Below are 24,428 nucleotides of genomic sequence, written 5' to 3' on the forward strand. Positions count from 1 at the left end.
TGCTGTGTGTCTGGATCACAGCCTACTAAGAAGCCCTATAGACTGTAAACTTGCGAGCAGGGCTGTCTTACCTCTAATACCCAGTCTCATTTCATTACTGTGTTGATCCCATTTGTAAACCTCTACGGAATATGCTGGCACTATATACATGTTAATAAGTGGTTTAAGTCTAGTACTTATCCGACTGTTATATCGCTATACTGCCAACTTGATACTAAACAAAACACTTAAAAAACAAACAAAAAAAAATAAAATGAAAAAAACCTATAGGATAACTATAGTCTCTGCACGTACCGATCATAGCTTGAATACAGTTTCGGACAAGAACAGGTAAGAAGCCATGGTAAGAGGCAGTACCGGTGCAGTCAATGATACTGCTTAGTTTTGGAGTTCTTTCCAAGTGAACGATAGAGGTCAAGGTTCTCAGAGACGCAGCTTTTATATCCTACAAAAACAAACAAACAGTGTCTTAAGGAGCCCTATGCAAAACATTGGGTGAGGATAACAATGACGGCCCAATAAACTTACCATGAGCTGCTTGTCTGTTATTTGCAGTACATCCACTAATTCCTCTATCAAACCATTGTAGAGAATACTGTTTGCAGACTCTTGCAAGGCATTAGAATATACTGCAATGACAGAATAGAAGGCAGTTTACATTTAGAAAGACTTCATAGACAATGGGGGACAAGTGTTGAAAACTGGCTTTTTGTACTTAGGTTAAATCCCTTTCGCTGAATCTATTGAGGGGCACAGGAACTATGAATATAGAGGATCAACTAGGAATGTGAGCACTTTAGGAATTTCACACAAAGTCTGTACTTTTCCCCCTATTATATCCTCTAGGCTACCTGGAATCAGCCATTTACTAACCAAACCCCATAGAACAGAGGAGAGCGAGCGAGAACGAACCAAGAAAGAGAGAAAGGGAGCACTGTGCCAAAGCAACCCAAAAAAACTGATTCCCAGTAGCCTAAGGGATGGTGGGGGGAGAGGGTCAACTTTGGACACTTAGGGAATCTGAAAACAAACTCCTGGATGATCCTCTATAAACCATGGTTCCAGTGTCCCTAAAGGATGATGGAGAAAACAGTTATAAAGAGGTGTTGGAAAGGTAGTGATGCCAGTGGCAACACAATCAGATTTCAACTCATGTTTCTGTTACTTTAAAATGAAAGCAAAAGATCCAATGAGTTACTATGGGCAACACAACTATATGGTTACCAAATACTTGATATAAATGTCCCCCAATGTTTTCTAGAATGACGCCTCCAAATGATAAATCACTCTCTCATAAAAGAGTGCACAATTCAGCTTTTGGTTTAACATATAGCTTTAAATGAGGTGTAGGGCTCTATGTGCAAAATGTTGCACTCCACATAGAAACAAACGTCAAAATGATTACCATTTTATTATTGAAACTACAGACAGTCTCAAAGCACAGTAAGCTTTCACTGTACTCCAAAACTGATAGCTAACTTCCCATTAACTGATTCTGCTGTTAGATAAGGAAGCCTGTGAGCCATGTTGAGTGAATGGAGCAGGAATTAGTTGCTGCGCATGGATTTTACGGAGACAGTGAACCAGCACAAAGTGATTCTAAATCAATAAAACAGTAACAAATGACCAGATGGTTTTCACTCTTCGTGTTGAGACCAATACTCTACTGAATCTATTATGTGTAATTGTAAACTAATACAAACTAAAATACCATAATACATTTTCTAGTAATACAGAAAAGCATGGGAGAACTAGTTTGACTCGCACTTGCCCGGACATGGAACCACACAGAGAGCTGGAGGAAGTCCAGGTGACATCGAAATTAGGTCAATGGACTTCCAAAGCGCTCCCAATGTGGATTAATCCAAATCACGCAGATCCATGGCATAGAGCTGGGATTAGACAGCCTTGTTCCAGTGCAAAATGGAAGGTTCCCAGCCTGTCATCATGGCAACTCAGGCTTCAATGAAGTTTAGACACAGCAAATGGTCAGGATGCAGTTACCTTGACTACCTGACACCATCCCATATTTAATGGTACAGAAAAAGAATTAAGAAAAATAATAATGACAATTTTCAAAAAAATAAGAAAAAAAATGAATGCATAACCGTTAGAAACGCCTTGACATGCTGAACGACACATGGTCATGGTCACTGCATACGTCGCCATATAATCAGGATAGTGCATAAAAGGGATATACAAGGCTCAGTTTCCTAGTAACAGAATGATTACCGCATTGTGGATGCTTTACAATATGCACTGCATGGGGCACCAAGTGACAAAACATACCTAGTATAGAAATAGCATGCAGTCTGGCCTGTACTGCTTGTAGTCTCTTCTTGTGATTAGAAAAGCCATGTGCCAGTCGTATGTGGGTAAATAAAAGCATCTACAGGGTAAAAAACGAAAATAAAGCAGTTAACAGAAAACAAAAACTCAATAACTCTTTGGTACAAAGCAAAGACCATGCAGCTATTTTAATGCAAATGCTGAATATCTTCAGCACATGGCTAAGGAAGCCCACAGTGGGAGAATGTATTTCAAAGAGCCAAACAGGACAGGGAAGGTCACACGATACTGTACCTGCTTGTCCTTAGGAATGCTGTGCAACTTAGTGAGAGACTCCATGATCTCTGAGGGACTTTCAGAAATCTGAAATGGAAAACCATTAACAATCAGCATTTTGGACACATTTACCCTCTTGTTCCCATTATCTATCATTTAACACTGGTTTTATTACCTTATCTAGATCTTCTATGTGTATGTAATGTAGTGTGTTACTGGACGTCTGAAAGAACAAACAAAGACACATTTAAGCATTCAATTGGAATAAACTATTGTATAAAATTCATATTTACACAAATCAAAGATGATTTGAGCTCTCTGCATGAAGAACAGGTAAAGCAGTTAGGTAATGATTTACACCACCTAAAACACTTACCCTTTTTTCAACTTTCACTTCAGATCCAGGTTCTGCATAAAATTCAAAATGAAGGGTTGTCGCGCTGGGTGGGTATTTCTGAACAAACAAGTTTAAGTGTGGGGGGGGGAAACAAAAAAAATATATCAAAGAAAATTCATCACTCCAAAAGCAAGATGAACATTGGTCTGGAATATTATCTGTCTAATAAATAAAGCAAGAAACGAGATTTTTGTACTTCCATTAAATTCATTTCTCCAATTCCACTGTTGAACCTTGGGAACAGAAGCTGGTCCTGGAGTTAGGCACTTAATTTGATTCTGCATAAATTCTAAAAACTCCACCCCCTTCTAACCTCCCCTCCAGGAACCTCAGTTATTAACTAACCAAGGTCCACATTAAGAGACAATTTTCCCCCAATGGAATCAAAGAAACGAAAAAACACAAGAATAAAAATCCTGCTTCCTCTTTCATCTAATTGGTGGACACTGAAACCTTGGGGACGTTCTAAAGCGGCCCTTAAGGGTAGACACATTCTGAAATTGCTGTGCACAAAACATTTAAAAGAAAAAAAAAAGAAGAAAAGAAACCTCTTGATGCACACACACTGAACAGTAAAAACTTGTGACTGAATGGACTGAAGACCAGCTGAGTCTCTGTCATGTTGCCCAGGAATCAGTCAATTTTGTGGAACGAATGAAAATACTTTCAGGAATATATGTTTCCTTGCTCCTATATATGCTTGTTGAATTACAGAAGTAATCCAGCGGCCAATGGTTGGTTTAGTAGCTGGCCCAACCCCTCAATGGAGCATCAAAAAGGGCCAATAAATTGTCTTACAAATTGCTCAAGTTCTAACCAAGGAGACAGGCAAAGTCCTGATAACATCCAAGAAAGAAAGGACACCGCCTCTTCCAGAGAGTCACCCTGCCCTAAAGTCAGAACAACAATGTCCTAATTTTGGTGGAATTTTGACACCACCATAGGCTGAAAGGAGAGCTTTTGTTCACAAGACAGTCCTGTTGTCATGACATATTGAGATCTTCCAGAGTTCCCAAATCCAAAACACTCCTCACAGAACTAAGCCTTAAGCCAGTTGCAGAAATTCAGCATGGTCTCACCTACCTGGTTGGAGAGACCCTTCAGCTTTAAGAATCATGGCCTCAATAGTCACACCGTTACAGCCAACCAAACTAAATTCTGATGACAAAAGAGACCATAATGTAGCGGAAACAATGCATCTATTGCCATCTTTAAAATGTCTTTGTGCCAATGCCTTCATTGCCGGTCTAATAACGAGAGCACCCTCTCAATCTTTTTCAGAAACCATAAAAAGCATAGCTATTAGAGGAAATAAGTCAGTTGAAACTTCCATTGGATCAACTAGCAAAACCTTTCCACCTTGTGGTTCAACCGAGATGCCATCATATTGACAACCAGATGAGACCAAATCAGAAGACCAAAATACATGTGAAAGGACCATTCCACAGGATGTAGAGCAAGTCTCCTAAAGAAATCAGAATGACCACCATTGAAATTGCCAGAGCATTTTGCTCACCAAGGCAAAAATGTTGGCTTCAACAAGGCCAGTGTCACGGGTAGAATCACCTAGATTGTTTGGATACTTCCAGAATGAGGTCCACCAAGGTTAATATAGACCTGGTGTTACCAGATTATAAACCCTCCAAGACCAGCTTGAACCATTTCTCCACAGACTGAAGCAAAAATGGTCTAAAAGCGGCTCTTGCGGAAACAGACTTTGTAATTCCAATCCGTGCCACCCCTTGAGGGATTGAATTTAGTATACAGTCATGGCCAAAAGTTGAGAATGACAAGTCCTGGTTTTCACAAAGTTTGCTGCTTCAGTGTTTTTAAGACCTTTTTGTCAGATGTTGCTATGGTATACTGAAGTAAAAGTACAAGTATTTCATAAGTGTCCAAGGTTTTTATTGACAATTACATTAAGTTTATGCAAAGAGTCAATATTTGCAGTGCTGACCATTCTTTTTGAAGACCTCAGCAATTCGCACTGGAATATTGTCAATCAACTTCAGGACTACATACTGACTGAGGGCCGCCCATTCCTGCTTAATCAATGCTTGGAGGTTGTCAGAATTTGTGGGTTTTTGTTTGTGTACCCACCTCTTCAGGATTGACCACAAATTCTCAATGGGATTAAGGTCTGGGGAGTTTCCTGGCCATAGACCAAAAATTTTGATGTTTTGATACCCGAGCCACTTATCACTTTTGCCTTATGGCAAGGTGCTCCATCATGCTGGAAAAAGCATTGTTCATCAACAAACTGTTCTTGGATGGCTGGGAAAGTTATTCCTGAAGGATATTTTGGTCCCATTCTTTATTCATGGCTGTGCTCTTAGGCAAAATTGTGAGTGAGCCCACTCCCTTGGCTGAGAAGCAACCCCACACATGAATGGTCTCAGGATGCTTACTGTTGGCATGACACAGGACTGATGGTAGCATTCACCATGTCTTCTCCGGACAAGTATTCTTCCAGATGCCCCAAACAACGTAAATGGGAAGTCAGAGAAAATGACTTTACCCAGTCCTCAAATCCCTGTACCTTTTGCAGAATATCCATCTGTCCCTGATGTTTTTCCTGGAGAGAAGTGGCTTCTTTACTGGCCTTCTTGACACCAGGTCATCCTCCAAAAGTCTTCGCCTCACTGTGCGTGCAGATGCACTCACACCTGCCTGCTGCCATTCCTGAGCAAGCTCTGCACTGTGATGCCCCAATGCCACAGCTGAATCAACTTTAGGAAACGGTCCTGGGCGCCCTGAAGCCTTCTTCACAACTATTGAACCTCTCTCCTTGAAGTTCGTGATGATCCGATAAATGGTTGATTTAGGTACAATCTTACTAGAAGCAATATCCTTGCCTGTGAAGCCCTTTTTGTGCAAAGCAATGATGACTGCAAGAGTTTCCTTGCAGGTAACCATGATTAACAGAGAAAGGACAATGATTTCAAGCACCACCCTCTTTTTAAAGCTTTCAGTCTGTTATTCTAACTCAATCAGGATGACAGAGTGATCTCCAGCCTTGTCCTCATCAACACTCACCTGTGTTAGCAAGAGAATTACTGACCTGATGTCAGCTGGTCCTTTTGTGGCAGGGCTGAAATCCAGTGGAAATGTTTTTGGGTTAGAGTTTATCGTAATGGCAAAGAGGGACTTTGAAATTAATTGAAATTCATCTGATCACTCTTCATGGTATTCTGGAGTATATGCAAATTGCCATCATAAAAACCTGAGGCAGCAGACTTTGTGAAAAATAATATTTGTCTCATTCTCAAAACTTTTGGCCATGACTGTAGGAATAATTGTGGACAGGGAATACCACTATCCTCTACCTAGTGATGAGACGGGAGAGAATCTGCAGTCTGTGCAAAAGTTGGATATTCTGTCAGATCTGTTTCAATCCTCACTAGTTAAACCTACTAAGTGTTCAGAGAAAGGAATGGGGTTTTATTTTAAAAGAAAAAAAAAAAAAAAAAAAGATTGCAGCTCCTCATAATCCTGAATGTCGATAGCTCTTCTCACAGCTCACACAAAATCTTTTCGTTCCTGCTTTTTGGATGGGATCTCCTCAAAACTTGACGGGGTTTTTAAAAAAGTCTGTCTTCCAGCAAGTCACCTTCCTCCCGGGAAGAAAACTCTGAAACAGACTCCTCAAAGCACTGAACCGCAGTGGTACTTCTGCACTTGAGGCCAAAAACATTTCGCTTCTGGCACGCTTTCGTCTATGAAGTAAAACACCGCCAAGGAAGCGTCATAGTTTCACCCTGCAGGACTCTGAGGCCGGGGGCTGACCACTACGCAGAAACCTCTCTTGCAATGGGGTCTGAGATCACAATGCCTTACCGGAAGCCATGCCTCCGGATTTGGGTGGGTGCCTGATGCACCAGACCCAGTGTCCCTCCAGTCACTACTTGCGGCAGAAGTGGCTGGGTTGAGCCGCTGGAGGCTTCCCGCGATGGGAGTGAAGGGCCTCCTCAGTACACTCTCTCTTAGTCTGTGGAGAGACTGTTGAACGTGACATGAAGCCGCTGACAATCCTGGGATGAGAAAATACACTAGCTAAAATACTAAGTACATACAGTAATTGCCACTGCTGTAGGAATCTCTGTGCAGAAGCACCCATACACTTCGGGCACCACTACTGGACCAACATTGCACTGTCCCCCAAACTAGATGAAAGAAATATAAACCTATAATTAAACTAGCTGTTTAGGTGTATAATTTGCATGTCACACCTGTCATACATATTGCTTACATATTATACAGCACTTTACAGAGAATATCTCATCATTCACATCAGTTGCTACCACAGCGGAGCTTACAATCTATATTTCCCTACCACACAAACACCAGTTGTCACAAAAAACATTTTAGAGCCAGTGATATTAGTGTACCCCCTCCTATTGCAGACTTAATAAAGTTAATGAGAAGGGATAGATAGAAGAGTAGCACCACAACACTGTAGGAAAAGATAAACTCCAAACTAAAATCCGTATTAGAATGTAACAAACTTACAGACATCAGCATGTCTTTACAACACTCGGCAAGCCCAAAGCCGTTCTCCTTTCCTCCCCAACTCTGAAAGTGAGAAAAGGGCAACTTTATTTTTTTAATAGTTTACATTAAAAATATATATACAATTAAAACGAACAAGTGGCATTATAAGCTCACCTCTGCTAGATGCTGGAGTCGTGATAACAATGGCGTTCTTTTGTCAGAGGCCAAACGCGTGATGTAATTGGATCTCTTGCTGAAGACGTAGAGAAGGTTTAGCACAGCCAGTACCACTTGCATGTCAGAGGAGGCAAGCAATGTCGTCAGATGCTACAGACAAGAAATGTGTGTTATTGCACCTTAAACTGACTCAATGTAACATTAAGGGGTTTAGTTTTCAATGTGTAACATGACTTAAAAACTGGTGTCATAGGATGCACTCTCCACAATTCCAGTGACTGTTTGCATTTTAAAACAAATATATAAACTGTGAAGAGCCAACAGCAAACACTTAGGGCTAGATTTACTAAACTGCAGGTTTGAAAGAGTGGAGATGTTGCCTATAGCAACCAATCAGATTCTAGCTGTCATTTTGTAGAATGCACTAAATAGATGAGAGCTAGAATCTGATTGGTTGCTATAGGCAACATCTCCACTTTTTCAAACCCGCAGTTTAGTAAATCTAGCCCTTAATGGCAGAAATTTATTTTGCAATTGTGGAACGGGAAAGAGGGTGGCTAGGGGAACACCAAACAAACAGGATTTTGATCCTTATGATAAACACCCTGATATGACTTATTTGTACAGTATTTCTCGGACGAGACTTTTTACAGTACCTCGATGGAGCTGTAGAGGTGCCGAGAGAAGCTGTATTCAATGAGCAAGGCAGTGAAGTTGAGGACTGCCAGAAGAAGGGCCTTCAGCTGCTCCTTCTCAGGTCTGTCACACACCAGCATCCAAGACATGCTTTCTACAGTCTGTCCAGCATCAGCTAGTATGCCATCAAAGCGATCCAATAGGTCCACCCAGTGATATAGCTCGCACTAAAGATCAATAGACGAATGAATGTGTAAGTCATATGTACACAGCAAAAAGGTGAGCGATTGTGTTTTCATCCAGCAAAAGCCAAACAAGGAGGACACTTTCTCTTCAAAATTAAATTAAAAATAAATAAATAAAATGAATACATGAAATAGGACTACAGCAACTTATGGCCCACAGTAAGGAGCCCCTTTGCAGGGTCTGAACACTTACCTTTCCGATGTTCCATGTTTTGATCTGCTGTAGTTCCAGCAGAAGTTGCTCATCGGAACAGACTTTCAGCTTGTCAATCAGAGACCTGCAATCTGCAGGCTGTAGGGAGGAGATAAAGACAAGTGTTAGATACGTGTAACGCGCACAGGAATAACCTAAATAGACTTTCATTCAATCCAAAATTTATAGCACTGTTCAGTTGCTGAAAACCTTTTTTCATAAACCCAATTTATATTGAAGGATCAAAGCTCTTTAAATAAGTAACTTGACTCACCGCCTCTGTTGGTGTCTTCTTGAGCTTCGTCCTGTCTACCTTCATCTTCAGAATTGTTCGATTCAGTCAACTAAAAAACACAGAAATAGAATTAAAATAAGTGGACAAACACACAACTGAGTTTTACAGCTGTGGTAATGTGGAGCATTTCTCTGAGTCAATATTATTCTAGACAGAGCAAAGGTAAGAGCATGCAGATCTGACAAATTAATCAGGCACCCTAACAAGGGATATGCCCCTGGTCTCTTAGTGCACACTTGGGAAATAGCTGATTATATTGTTAATGTCATAGGATACTGTAGTAGTGAAAGTTGCATTACACTTAGAAACTGGAGGCCATAGAATGTGTCATCTCTGCCAGCACTGACGGAGGGACATGGAGGAAACTGGACCACCTGGGCAAGCAACAGGGGTACGTTTCTCCCACACCAGTCCTGCTATAATTCCTGCATCTTTGACTTCACTACCGGAAAATAGAATCTAACCAACGCCAAACTTTGGCGATTGGAGATAGTATTGTGAACTGTCGCTGAAAATCCATGCAAAACTATTCTATCCCAATCTGGCCTTTAGTACTGCGTTTGTATACAGATCCAAATTGAAAATTGGACTATCCGATTTGCACTGACAACGGTTTATCGAGACATTTCAAGAAGTACTACTATAAGAACTCTTGTGCCTTATTCTAGCACCATTTACAGATATTTGTTACAATTATGTTGGACTATGGTCTTATGAATGATATACCGTATACATGAATATAATAAAAGACTTGCAGTTTTAGCCTTTACTACATCTCTTATTTAAGTTTATTGTGAAGGTATAAACTCTACATCATATACAGATTGTCCTCTGTCATTTATACATTCTTTCACCATTAGCTCAAGTTTCTTTTCCGCTTCGTTCATTCTCAAACTTTTTTCTTCTGTATTATTCTGAAAAGCCAGGACTTATCTATTTTTTGCTATTGCAACAAGGTACCTGTCATTTTCCAGCATTTTTATTGTTCTTCTTTACTTCTCTAAACCAATTTAAAACACCAACCACTGCTCTAAACCAATTTAAACATCACAACAGGCTCAGACTGGGCTACCAGGGAAATAATTCCTATAAGACTCTGCTGAGGGGTGACAGGAGCATGTACTGAGCTCTGATTGGAGAAGCGCATCACATGCTCCTCTGACCCATTGAGATCAGCAGCAGCCTCATGCGCTGTGCCTTCTCTTCTCTGCCTGGCCGGGTGACTGAGGCTTCTTCTTGTGAGTACAGTGTTGCTCCCAGTCTGCTGGGTCTCTGCCTCCCAGCACCCCTTCTCCAATTTGCTCTTCCTCCCTGCTCCCAGCACACATTCTCCCACTCTGATAATCCACTGTCATTAAACACTCTGCTTTTTCAATTGTGACACAAATGGTCCAGGGTCAGGTAAGGCTTGGGTGGGCTTAAATTAGTTACCAATGAGCTTTTCTTCACCCATCCAAACCTAACATGTCTCTGTAAACCGCAGGCCTATTCAACACAATTGAAGTGCTTTTCTACATAGAGTATCTTTCCCCATAAGATTACACGCCGATGCAAAAGTGGGAGCAGGCGCTGTCTGTAAAATCTTGTCCCCAAGCACATCTGAAGAGGAACGTGCATTCCTCTAATGAACTGGGACAAATATTGGTTGGTTGATTTTCTCAGATGTGCAGTGCAGCAATAAACGAATCACTCAAAACTGAACTCTTGTAGCAGATGATCCAATCATGATCCCAAAATAAAACTTTGAGAATTTATTAACAGTATGAACAACTAAGATTATTTTCAAAAATTTTAAAAATATGGCTTTGAGAAAATCAAATTTTTGAAAATTTTACATTTTTAATTTTAATTAAAGCATAATACTGTGTTAAGTTATAGATCATATGAAAGCCTGTAAAAAAGGTTTAAAATTAGACATAGCCCAACTCTAGCTTGATCAGGTGCGCTACAAATGCAATTTAAAAAACATTAAACAGCAAGTTCTTTTGTTAAAAAATTGCAGCTTTATAAAGGCATATAACTTCAAAACGAGTGTACGTATCAGCCAAGGATTTGGGTGTTTTCTTTACATCCATGGCAGCATTTAGTATACCAAATTTAATATAAATTAGAGAAAGCAATGTAGAATTTTTACCAAAATTGTGTTGATTTGATGTGGAATGACCAGACCATAAATACCATACAACAGGTTAAAGCTCTAGTAAGAACAGCTGGATATAGGATTTCCTTTCCTACATGAGGGGCAATTCACTACACAATCTTCCCACTTTTGTTAGCCAAGGGCAGATGTGAAGCATCAGTGTCCATTGGGTGACCGATAAGTGTTTCATCTACATCCAGGGATACGGTGGGGGTGTTTTTGCAATGAATCAGAACCACGGACAGCAGCAACACAACTGAATATCCCCCAGATAGGCTTAAACAAAAAGGGGGGTATTCAATTGTTAGCGTTAACGGAAAAAAACGAGCGCTCAAAAAATCTTAGCGTTAATACGATAATTACTCGCGAAATTTCAGCTCGCCGAGCTGAAATTCCACGAGCAAACTACCGTATTAACACTTTTCACGCGCAATATTACCGTATAAACGGTAATATTTTTTGAGCGCTTGTTTTTTCCCGTTAACGCTAACAATTGAATACACCCCATACAATTTTACTTCAAGGAGTAGAACAATTGAATCTTCTTAAACATAAGACAATGGCAGCTGGGGATGGAGAGGGGTACACACATTAGACATAGAAGTCTACATACTAAAACCAGAAACATCAGGCAGACTTACTCTAGCTGGAACCAGCAGGGCACGAGAAAGGAGCAGAAAACTGCATTGAAAGGCCTCAAGTTTTGTCCAGAAAATACGAGGAACCCGGGACTCCAATAAGAAGATGCACTCAGAATGCAGTCCCAACTAGAAAGGAAAAAAAAAACATCAAAATGTTATTGATACTGTCCTCCTCACACAATAGTACCTTACCAATGGATCTAACAAGTGTTATACAACTGAAGCCTGAATATTCAGTAAAATGTTGATTTAGCGCAATCTCCTTATGACCAAAGCTTTAACTAATCTGGCCAAATAGGATAGATCTATTCATTTGTAAAAACAACTATACAATTCCTCAACCTAATTCAGCCAGACTTTATAGATGTACCCAAAACTCCTAATTGGATTAATGACCGGTGGTAATGTCTAGACAGCCATTAGAAACAATTTTCCAAATTCTACAGGTACAACTTCCAAGTCATTTATAACATGTGTGTGTCAGTACTAAAATCACTAAATTGGAAGATAACACTTAGAAAGTACTATGGCATCATCTGCTTCAGAAGCAAGCAGGAAGGGAGATTGCAGGTCCATAAAACAGACTTAAGTTTATTCATTTAAGTGTGGTGTCTTTTGCTTTGCCATATATGGCTTTTCATACAGAGCCACGCTGTATGCAGGTTTGGTATGCGAGATTATAAACTAATGCATAATACTGGAAACGTTATGGAAGTTTTTTCTGATTATATGGTCCCTCCCGCCTCACAAAACTGAGAAGTCTAAAAATGGTGGCCAGAATATTTAGCAGGAAGGAGGAGAACAGTTCACATCACAATCCTCATACAATTGTCTGCAGTGTGTGTCACATCATTAAACTCCACCATCAAACTCTATGGCTTAGCACTTGCTAACAGTCACCCCGACAAGGTTCTGTTACATGCAGCCCTGTGTTGACTTACACAATCACACAAACAGGTAACTGTCTCTCACAAGATGAGCACAGATCTCCTTAAATAATCGGTGCTGAACATCCCCATTATCAGATAGACATCTGGTTCTATTTCCACCGACTTCAAAACTTATTGACAAGGAGATGAAGACCGCTAACAAATTGGATATATGAACACCGTCTGTGGCTTCCCACTTGCCTCCATTCTCCTCAAGTCATGACACTACCACATGCACCCTGCCCAAAGTCATAGTAAAACAGGCCACTGCCTACAAAACAATCAGCACACTCAATGATATGATCAGATGGTATACAGGATGTTCTTTTCTTGACCTCTTCAAAACCGAATGAATCCAGGACAAGCAGAAGTTGAAGACTGAATACAATAAGATGCTTAGACCCAAGTCAAAACTAAAAGGTGGTGAGGGGACACATAAAAACGCAATACAATTGCCATTTACTCAGATCTGGAAGATGATAAATGGGAACCACTGTAGATAGTGACAACACCACAAACAAGGAATTGTTAGCTGAACTAGTGTATTACACAATACAGTAACCTTCCAAGAATGAGTATGAAAGAAGCATCTGACTAAAGCTGGGTACACACTACAGAAATTTCCACCAACTTTTTATGCCGAGCGATTTTACATGCGATCGATGTTCCGATCGCTCGGTCCATGGACTGCGTACACACTAGCCTTGTTTAGGACGATAAAGGGAAGAGCGGACGTTCCTTTAGCGACTTTTTAAAGCCATGTTGTCGTGAGCAATGATTTTAATTCCTTACACACTGCAGCGACATTTGCGGGAAATGTAACGAGATACCAAAGACATTAGCATAAAGGGGCAGAGGTTTTGCTAAAGTTAACACCCAAAGTTGCATAAAAAGAGAAGGCAACACTCTTCATTCATTTCTATAAAATAGAAATTTAGTAATGTACATTTAATTTAGAAAAAACATTTAACTTCTAAAGTGCAATGCAATGAATATTCCCTAATAAAATCCCTTCGTTAATCAAGGTTAATATAACATTAATAGGTTATAAGGGTATAAGTGTATAAAGAGTAAATATGAATAACACACGTGCTTTACACAAGTGTAATGGTCTGCAGCCAGACAGGTGCAATATACATCGATACAAAACACAAGTCAAAAATTAACATACACACGCCCCCCAGGTCGAGGAAGTATCGGAGGATTGTCGTGGATCGGTCGGAAGTTTATACACACTACACAGCGGAAACGAGATTGGAACGAAAATATTAAACAGTACGACCAACCAAATGAGGCGACAATCGTCCATTTGGGCAGACATTTGACCATCGTGTCACTGCACACACTGACCCGACTTTCGAACGAGCGGTCGTATGTCGGCTGATTGAGCCGATTATTGGACGAAAACAGTGTAGTGTGTACCCAGCTTTAGATCATTAAGGAGGTGAACATTGCAAGCCATGGGTGGTTACAAATCTTTCTCCACGATCATGGCTTCTGCTCAAAGAACTTCAGTAAGAAACACTTGTGCATGTTTACCCATCAGATCAGTGTGAAAGGTGACGCAGGTGATGTATGGACCAAAGCTATAGCTAGACATTCAGGCAAGTGATCTCTCACTGAAGAATAATGATTTAAGGCAAATTTGGACACGCAGAATGGCCTTTGCATTCTTCTCTAAGAACTTCCTAAAATAATTAGATTTGCACACAATGCAAATTGCACATATTCCTTGTGGCTCTGCCTCCAAACATGCAATTTCCACTTCCATAAAGACAATCACAAAATGTATCAATCAACATGCTGCATTTGCGACACCAACCACCTCAAGCAAATGGACGTTCATCATTGAGCAACTGAAATATTTTGATCCAGCTTGTGCACATTATTCTTACAAGTATTAACAGCTGAAAACAGCAGATTCATTTATACTCCAAGTTCCCAGAAATTCCTGCTTTATATACTCTTATAGAGATTAATCCCTGAACTGCAAGTAGTTAAAAGATCTGTGGCGAGAACTGCCTGCAATGAATGTAATTAGCACAATGAATGAGCTTGGCCTTGGTTTGCCAGCTGGTGTGAAAGGATGTCCCCCGCTGAAATCACTGCATGCAGGTTGCAGAGGAGGGTGGATCTCCCAGCAAACAACTTCTGTCTTGAAAGGAAACGGCTGTATAGTAAGTATTATCTAGGGAAAAGGAGAACCTTGACATGGAAATTACAGAACAGTCAAAGATGAGGACAATTAAAGATTCTAGAAAAGTGAAAATCAGGAGTAACAGCAGGCACTAAAATTCATAAAGCTAAAGAACTTGAGCATATGTATCAATCTAGATAGCCTTCTCCTAAAGAGCCATTTAAGGTTGGCTCATGCATTCTCCCTATACCTTGCTGTGCAGGGGCTTGAAGAGTGAGGCGAGTACAATTTAGAGACTGGTCTGAGCCGTGTACAGGGATGGAGTGATGAATTACAGGTCACAGTGCACCTCGCTGCATGCTGTTTCCGCACAGCAAGGTGGTGTAGGCACAGACATTTGAATGGATGACAGGGACGAGTACTATTATTTTACTATGTGCTGCACACTGGCAAAGAAACACCATAACAATATTGTGCACATTTTTCTGGAGAAACCCTTTAATCTCGGCACATTCAACAGGATTTGGCAATCTGACCAAACTGGCCCAATATTGTTTCTTGTGGTGCCACCAAAACCACAACTTGCTCTGCCTAATCAGAGGCTGGACCCGATTGTATAGGCTACAACAGTGTCTTCGATATTCTATACACAAGAGTTAAAGAAAAAAATCCTTGGTGGAGAATACACCAACTGTACATGCCACGCAGTTTTTAAAAATGTAACATTAGTAGCACAGTCCAAGTAAAACCTAACTCCAATGGTAATTTGTTAATACATAACATTTCTGACCAAAGTTAGCTATTAAACACCCCTCCCCCTCGTTGCATCATACGTGTCTTAGGCATTATTAAATTAGCTGCTGGTGCAGGCAGAAGTTGCTGGGACACTGATCTAATGTGATAACTCAGAGATAATTTACTTTAAGCAGGCTGCTTGATTAGGTCACAGGATATTTCTCAAAATCACACCAAGCATGCCCCTGATGGTACATGGGCTGTTCACCCCCAATAGGTCACGAATATTCATAGATAACCACAAGATAGTCAATGTCAGGCAAATGCATAAAAATGAATATAGAAACCACTGAATAAATAAGAAATGTAAACATAAGTTTACATCTTGTTTGTTAAGATATCCTGTTTAACGTGCAGCTCTGTCTAGGCATAAGTACTTTTAATCTAGCCCAGGCTCCTTTGCTTGAACATCTGTATAGACTAGTCCTACAACAGATCAATAAATCTAGTTCCAGATCTATTAGAACACCAATCACAGCAAGGTTAAAGTAAAGCATCCCAGATGTGTACACACTGAGAATACTGTAGGAATTATATTATTAACTAGATACATATCTCCCCCCATCCTATTTATATTGTACCACAAATGTATACAGCAACTTACAGTCTATGACAGGCAAACTGGGAAGAACAGTAACTCCACAATAGCTGTAAGTGCAAACATAAAACAATATGAAAAAGGCCTTTGCAGTTCACCATATGTTGGTAAGGTTGGCCAAGTGGTGGCAGTAAGAGTAGTCAATGATGACTAGATACTGACAATTAACAAAACCACAGGCAGACAGCAGACTGGCTGAGTAAAGCCATACTCCACACTATTATTGTGGGCAGCACGGTGGCTTAGTGGTTATCACTTCTGCCTCACAGCACTGGGGTCATGAGTTCGATTCCGACCATGGCTTTATCTGTGTGGAGTTTGTATGTTCTCGCCGTGTTTGTGTGGGTTTCCTCCGGGATAAACGGTTTCCTCCCACATTCCAAAACAAACTGGTAGGTTAATTGGCTGCTATTAAATTGCCCATAGCCTCTCGGTCTGTGTGTGTATATGTTAGGGGATTTAGACTGTAAGCTCCAATGGGGCAGGGACTGATGTGAATGAGTTCTATGTACAGCGCTGCGGAATTAGTGGCGTTACATAAATAGATGATATTATGTACTCTGTGGAGCACATGGCTGGTATACCAAAATATTGATTTAGCCTGTGCCTATATCATGTGTTAGGGGTGTCACATGACCAATGTATCGGATAGTTATTTTGGCTGTATAACATTAGCCATTACCAAGTACGCAAGCAAGAGTCAGAAAAATATATCTAGACAAAACCCAAAAGTCAGGTAGCCAATGCATCTAAACAAGATTACTGGTGGTTGCCATTTTTAGGTCAAGTTTGTCAAAAAGGAGAGTGAGACAGATATTAAAGGTGTTTCCATGATTGTTTACTTGTTGTTAAAAGGGCTGTAAACATGGTCTCTGTAAAGAAGCATAGAAAAGACAAGTAATGTCCAGCTGCAAATATAAAATGTAAACATTTGCTCTTCGTTTTATTAATACAGAATCTATTGTAGCAAGCACCACTTCATCCAGAACACATACCTCCACAAAATTACAATAATTGCCACTGACCTACTTAAAGAACTAGAAAAACTAGCAACCTGCCCATTTACAAGGCAGATTAAAGCAGTCATGCCACAGGAAGGTATTACACTGCTGTGTATTAGTGAGAACACCTCCCCCTTCACCAGCTCCGACAAGAGATAATGAAATTCAGCTTGTGAGGACAATAAATCAGCATTATGCAGTGCTACAGGAATCACAGCATTTGTTTCTCAGCTGTTTGCTATGCTCAGATGCACCCTGCTTGGTGCAGTTGGCATGATAGGGTTCAGCAAAGGACAGCTCTCAAAATAGGTCAGGTGACCAGGAGGAGTGCAAGACAAAATCTGATCTAGGATATATATTATAATGCAAATATACATGCACATAAAAATCCATCAATGCATTACATTTCAAGATTACTTGGAAGCCCTAGTGATGAAAACCTAAAGAGCTATACTCCATACAGACATATAGCTACAAAGCAAGCAACAGAACAGGCAAAGCACATGTATCAGGTTGTCATCTCTGAAAAAGGAGAACAGCTTCAGAGGCCCACTGAATGTGTCTCTTTGCTTAGTCAGACACAAGATCTTGAAAACTCCAGTCCAGACAAACCTCTAAAAATACAGCACCGTCATATTACAGCACTGATGGCCTCAACCACAAAAGGCCAATTTAAGACAAATAAAATAAAACTATACATCTGGCAATAACGTGGCTCAAACCATTCAACCTGAGCAACTCATTTTATACAACACCCAATAACAATAAAGCTGAATGTTTTGCAGCAACACTGAGCCACAAGCATTGAGGAAAATACGTCTATGATCAGAACATGTGACAAGCCCCACAGAAAGCAATATATGGGGATACAAAATAGACACATGCAAAGACCATTTTAACAGATTCTTTTTCGACTGTCTAGGATTTGGCAATATACATATACCACAATATAAACAAACAGAAATTGACAAGCGAGAAAAGTTGAATTTGATGCGACTAAGCAGAAGTCCGCTGGATTTGTGCCAGTGTGTGTGTGTGTGTGTGTGTGTGTGTGTGTGTGTTTGGACCAGGCTGCGAAGTAACAAATATAAAAATATCAAATAAAATCTAAGCCCATTTTTTTTTCAGCTGCACGCTGGTTTTAAGGCCTGGAAATAATAACTGCACTCGGCTGAATGCTGATCGTGTCCAGACATTGAATGGCTTCATTATACAGCTGTTGCTGTGATATGCATGTTTTTACATTCCTCCAGGTACATTCTTAAGTTTTATTAATGCAATATTGAAAGCCATCTATACCATGAAAACATCCCCTTTCTGCATTCTTTTAAAGAATTTTTATTAATTTGAAAAAAAAAAATAATTTGTTGGTTGGGAGCCTTCAGTGTTCACTGGGACATCAGAAATTGCTTTTGGACAAGCCCCGCTATTTTCACTGTGTGGGCTATCACCATCTAGCCACGCAATCAGCTAAAACTGCCATACAAGTGTGAGACAAATATCCGGCTACTCAGTGCTCGGATCTACCCATGTATATGTACCTTAAATGAGAGGGAGCAGATAAGACTGATAGGTATTACGGCCATTTCAAAAGAAAGATGGACCTAAATATTTAATAAACACACTTTAAAGTTTTAAAAGACATTTAACGTCCTTAAGACCGTGGGCATCCCTGGAAACTTTTGAACAGTATTTTGGCTCTTTACGCAGACTCTTCAGCCAAGGTCCTTATCAATGGTGTTCCTTTCTGACTCAATTCTCACCAAAACAGACCCAGACAAGGAAGTCCGTTGTGCCCCTTTATGTGACAGAACCGCCATCTGCGCTACACTGGATGCTATCTCAAATATCTCATCAGCAAACTATATTCTGACACCAAGTCCTCCAAGAACCTCCCTGCCCAACCACATCAAAACCTTGAGTAGATCTAGCAAAATTTCAGGTTACAAGATTACTCAAAGCCTGATGCCATGCTTTCAGGACAAATAATCATTGACATCCAGCTGTAGTTTTAAAGGCATGAAAAAAGAAGAATTTTTTATTTAGTTTTATTAAAGAAAATATTTGAAGGATTAGATGATTTCTAGATATGATCTTCTTGATATGCTCCAGACAGAACTGACCTCCTGAAACAGTCTAATTAACTCGTGCATGGGAAGATCATGACAGTTTTAAATAAATGGCTTTATTTGTATCTTTTCCAAACATTCCCGGTCACTGTTCCACTAGTCCCTTTTAAATCGATGTCCAAAAGGTCCTACCGTGATTCATCCGGGATTCTAGACCTCCAAGAATATCCATAAAAATAGTCAAAAATCCTGTATCCAGAGGAGGGAGAGGCCTTCCTGATGTAAAATCTTATTAAGCTGCCCACATCTCAGACTGTTCCCTTTTATGCCCCCTAACCTCCTGAAAACATACCACTTATCACATTTGTGGAGACCCATCCTTCAGCTTTGCTGTCAAGCCTTCAGCCAAGTGTAACTTATCTACCAGACTCCAGATGTGGGGCAACTAATCCATCCCCCCCAGGAAAGTCTTTTCCAAGCAGGATTCATGTTCACTGCGGATTTTGCAGTTGCTCTGTCCCTGTGAGATCAACAAAAATTCCCCTTGCAACTATTAAGACATTTTAAATTCATCTAAATTCAACATTTTCTATTCTCTCCCCCACATCTTGGTTTTTAAGGGCCCTCACCCCGTTTGAGATACCGTGCCACAACGTCCCCCGTATGTCAAGCCGTTATTTCCCAAACCCTGTGACCCCATGAACCAGAATGGGATCACATAAGTGATGAAATGGCAAACAGCTCTAAACAGACTTAACTTAAGGAAATCTCCCTTAAAATCCACTTGAGATCGTACTAACATTCAGATGACTGAATAAACTGTTTCTTAAGACCGATCCTGGATGCTGGTGGAACTGTGCCCACAGGGGAACTCTGCTACCTATATGGTAGGAGAACATACCATCTCCATGACAAAGGGAACGTTTTCAGACAACCTTTAGGGAAAGTCAACCTTAACCACATTCTCTTTATGCATTCACCCCAAGGACAATTAAACAATCTCCAGCTACTCTCCATAATTGCTGTTCTCCATCATGGATATCTTCCCTAATTACTCACCTAAAGGTAAAAATCAACCTTGTTTCACCTCTGCAGAAGTTCAATATACGTTCCTGGAACCCCCACTTCCTTCTTCCACCCCTGTTCTGTTTTTACCCCCAAAGTTATGATACTGGAGCCAGTTTGAATTATTTGTGAATATACTGTTCTTATTTGAGTTATAGCTGTCCCTTTTGAATATATTTTATATTGGTGGTGGTAATGATGTTTTGCTAGGGATAGCTTATTTCTGGTATCGCTGCATTCTCCCTTTAATAATAAATGAACAACAAAGTATACATGCTGCCCTAAACTCTTCCTCATGCACTTCCCTGTCTTGGCTTCACGTCTAACTTGCACCTGTACAAACAATTATTTTGGCACAAAACAAATCCATCCATGGCACTAAACTTAAGGCTGGTGTCTAGTGACAAAGAATCATTTATGACACATTGATTCTAGAGTATGATGGCTGGAGCTTTTTGTTGTGTATTGATTTTCTGCACCAGCATCTTTGTATTACTTGGCACATTAGTTATTATTACTTTCTGGCTTACTGTAAAGTCTGTGGTCGGTCATGTCCTTTGGATTGATGCTTATTAGCTAATAAGGCAATCCAAAGGACATGTCCGACCACAGACTTTACAGTAAGCCAGAAAGTACTGCAAACACATAAATGTTAAGCATTTAAATACACTTTGCATTTTCATCACACAGTTTCCAGCTGTGTGTCAACTAATACAACTAATGTGCCAAGTAATACAAAAATGCTAGTGCAGGAAATCAATATGCAACAAATAGCTCCAGCCATCACAGAAGCAGAAAGAGCACAAATATTCCAGTAATCAAACAGGATCAGGGGTGGGAAGATGCATGGTCTTAAAATATAGTATGTGACACTGAAGTCTGATAAGGTATCTAATGCCAACCACACAAGGTACGATCTGCTGCTCCCGGAAGTATTAGAGACAGATTGTGCCATGCACACATGCATGGCCGAGCAGTCCCATCGCTTCCAGAGTCAAGAGACCTGTCAGCAGAGGATTAAACCCAGGGCAAGAGATGTCATTGTAGTACAGCTGCATTTACCAATGTCAGACGATGGATGGGTGAGTGATGGAAACCAAATCAAATTATGAGGAATGGGCAGGGCCAAGGGGAACGACCACTGGCCCATGGGCTAGATGATAATCCCCCTCCCCTTAATCAACAGTCACTTTGCTGTTTCTGTGTCACGGTGGAGGTTGGATTTTACTGGCTGTGCTGTTCTCTCCCTGGGCAGGAGCTGGATGGGCATCAGGACCCCTAGTGGCCCAGGCCTTAGTCCCTTAAAATCTTTCCACAGATTAAGATGCATACTGAACTGTTTTTAATGTATGCCAACATTACTATGGAGGAATTACAAACAACATTCAGCTCAAATGTAAATAAATGCCAATGCACTTTTACACATTCTTTTGAAAAAATATTAAAAATGGTATATTCCCGAGTTTACAGGAAGTGAAACGTCATGACATACAATTATTTGATATGACATCAGACACCTAGGCCAAAACCTGATATTCAGTAGAGAGAAGCTCAAATTAACCTTTTGTCAATGTATTGAAACTAAAGAATCCGCCTAATGTTAATGTTGCATTTTGTGCCTCATCGTCCAATGTCAAATGTTACGCATGCCATTTTAGCCAGACTTGCTAATCAGTATGAAAAGTGCGAGGACAACCAGGACACACTGATTTTTATTTTATTTTTTATTTTTTAAAAAAGGGCATGTAAAAATTGGTTTTAGAAAAAGATGTTTAACATCCTCATAAGCACACAGTAAAAAAAAAAAAAAAAATGTCTACAGTGTAAACTAGCCCTTAAGCAACTAAAACAGCACCTAAATGAATGTACCAAATGAGCAATTTATTTTGTTGTGAAAAAATAAAAATGTGATACTTTGAACAACCTGTTTGGAACCAAATTAGACAAGGTAGTTACTACAGTCAACAGTCAGGTTCAAGGGGGAAGACAAACACCAGTGTCCAGTAATTACAAATATTGCAAAAGCCCTTTCAACACTTTAAACATATTTTCTTTTATACTCTGAACAGTGTGATTAGCTATGAAGATCTATGACCAGCGCCTGAAGCACGACTTACAGTCAAGTGACAATAGTATCAAAGCCAACACAAACATACAGGTGTTGGGACACAAACGTCATCAACCAGAGCACAAAAAATACACCAATGGTACAGCTTTAAAACAACAAGTGTTAACACTATACAGCCGTTTGGTCAATGAAGTTTTCTTAAAAAAAATAAAATAAACGTGCGACACATTAAAATGGTCACATGATATAACATGCAGAATTCACACTACATACAAATAAGAATCTATGCGCTGGTGAGGGTTTATTTTGCAGATGCCAAAGTATTGAAAACTCCATCACCACACTACAAGTATAATTTTTCTGACAGCCCTGTTCCTGAAGGATATTCATAACTGCATAGTTAGTATTAATGCTTGTACAGGCATCTTACAAGACCCTTGCACTCCTCACAGATCAATCTCATGCATGCAAAGACTGGATTGGGCACAAGCAAATAAAAACTGGAGCGCGTTGTTATAAAAATGTACAGCAAGTCTGTTGCTAGGGAGAGAAGCCACAGCATTACTAAGGATCCCGAAAGTGGCCCTGTCCCAGCACCGATCCCATCTCTATTTGTTCAACAATAATGTAAACATTCAAGAGCAACTATACAGGATTTGCAACTGGTTTGGGATGCAACCATCATCCAATAAGCAGCCTCCTAGCTGTCACTGAGGACAGTGTAATAGCAGGATGCCGAGAGGTAACTTGTTAGTGTGAAGCAAGGCGGTCTGGGTGTACCAGTGAAGAGCGAGGCTACTGGTGAGATAACACGGTGTTGTGGACAGTCAGTGTATGTTGTATTGCTGTTATCACAGCCCATGCACGTTATGTCATGTGTTTGTGCTTATTGCTTTCACTTTTGCCAGGTTTAGGCAACATGTCACCTGTCAGTTGTAGTGGAACTAGAAAACCCAGCATGTGCAGCCAGCCTCTGACTTCGTGTATTCTGAAATTTGTAGTTTTACAGCTGCTAGAGAGCCACATGTTGATCCATCGACTTATCTGAATCAATGTTACTCTGTCAAGGTCATGCTAGGATAAAATTATTTATAAGTAAATAGTATATAGAGACAGTCAATAGTAGCTTGTCTCAGCACCTCTTTATGCACTAGTAAAATATAATGTAAGATCAGGTGCTTTTATTACTTGAGCATTTAAGAAATCAATTCAATTAGCGCACTAAAGTTCTAATTGTAGAACCTAATATCAAATGGGATAATTTACAATAAATGACAATATATTGTAATATGCAATAACAGTATGGGGGTCATTATCGCAGTGCAATGTGTGACTATGTATATGGCACAATGATTACCACCTATTACAAAGATATAATGTCCTATTCCTTTGGATAGAAATACCCTTTAAAAATGATCATAGGAGTTCTTTTATGCCACGGAAAAAAAAGTGCACGGCGTCTGCTTCATCGTTACTATAAGGGTGAAAAAACACCACATATCGCAGCACTTATACAATATCTGGTTCTATTTTTAACTTAATTATTGAAATAGACTTTGTACGACTTAAAGACCGGCATTTTCAATAACATATGTCACTCTGCGTACAACTTTTCTTTATGCTTGTTTACGGATGCTCCAGAGTGGTCTCAGCTTTCAGATGTTGACCAGTGTCCTATAGGTCAGCAGACCTCAGTGGTATTCAGACACTGAATCCCCTTGATCATTGTGAAATACGTGCTGAATCTTTAGAACACCACGTGCATTGGCTGCACAATAATACATGACAATGCATTTTCCCTATTTCACCCCTCTTTAAACTAACATGTTCACTACAATGCCAGTTTCAAGCCGCAGTACAAAGAGGAAACCGTACAAATGTTCAGAAAATCCAAGGTGGTCAACAATGATCACTTCTTGGTGTAGACCGCTGAATAAAACCATAGGAATATTTCAACAATTTGTACTCTGCTTCCACTGTCGGCAC

At 40.1% G+C, this 24,428-nt stretch overlaps 1 protein-coding gene across 22 annotated transcripts in view; it reads right to left on the reverse strand.

Moving 5' to 3' along the window:
* The window catches only part of HUWE1 (HECT, UBA and WWE domain containing E3 ubiquitin protein ligase 1), a 102,838-nt gene that overhangs the window by 72,618 nt on the left and 5,792 nt on the right, over positions 1–24,428 (reverse strand). For all 22 annotated transcript variants that reach the window (XM_075184916.1, XM_075184911.1, XM_075184915.1 and 19 more), the window contains exons 2-13: positions 11,781–11,906; positions 8,979–9,048; positions 8,705–8,803; positions 8,287–8,493; positions 7,628–7,780; positions 7,472–7,534; positions 2,942–3,019; positions 2,741–2,788; positions 2,584–2,652; positions 2,290–2,389; positions 529–629; positions 295–445 (exon numbers count right to left, since the gene is read on the reverse strand). In XM_075184916.1, coding sequence (XP_075041017.1) covers positions 295–445; positions 529–629; positions 2,290–2,389; positions 2,584–2,652; positions 2,741–2,788; positions 2,942–3,019; positions 7,472–7,534; positions 7,628–7,780; positions 8,287–8,493; positions 8,705–8,803; positions 8,979–9,023 — 1,114 coding nt within the window. In that variant the 5' untranslated portion in view covers positions 9,024–9,048; positions 11,781–11,906. The remainder of the gene's footprint in view (positions 1–294; positions 446–528; positions 630–2,289; positions 2,390–2,583; positions 2,653–2,740; positions 2,789–2,941; positions 3,020–7,471; positions 7,535–7,627; positions 7,781–8,286; positions 8,494–8,704; positions 8,804–8,978; positions 9,049–11,780; positions 11,907–24,428) is intronic.

This window comes from Mixophyes fleayi, chromosome 9 (assembly GCF_038048845.1).
Source record: "Mixophyes fleayi isolate aMixFle1 chromosome 9, aMixFle1.hap1, whole genome shotgun sequence".
Taxonomy (NCBI): Eukaryota; Metazoa; Chordata; class Amphibia; order Anura; family Limnodynastidae; genus Mixophyes; species Mixophyes fleayi.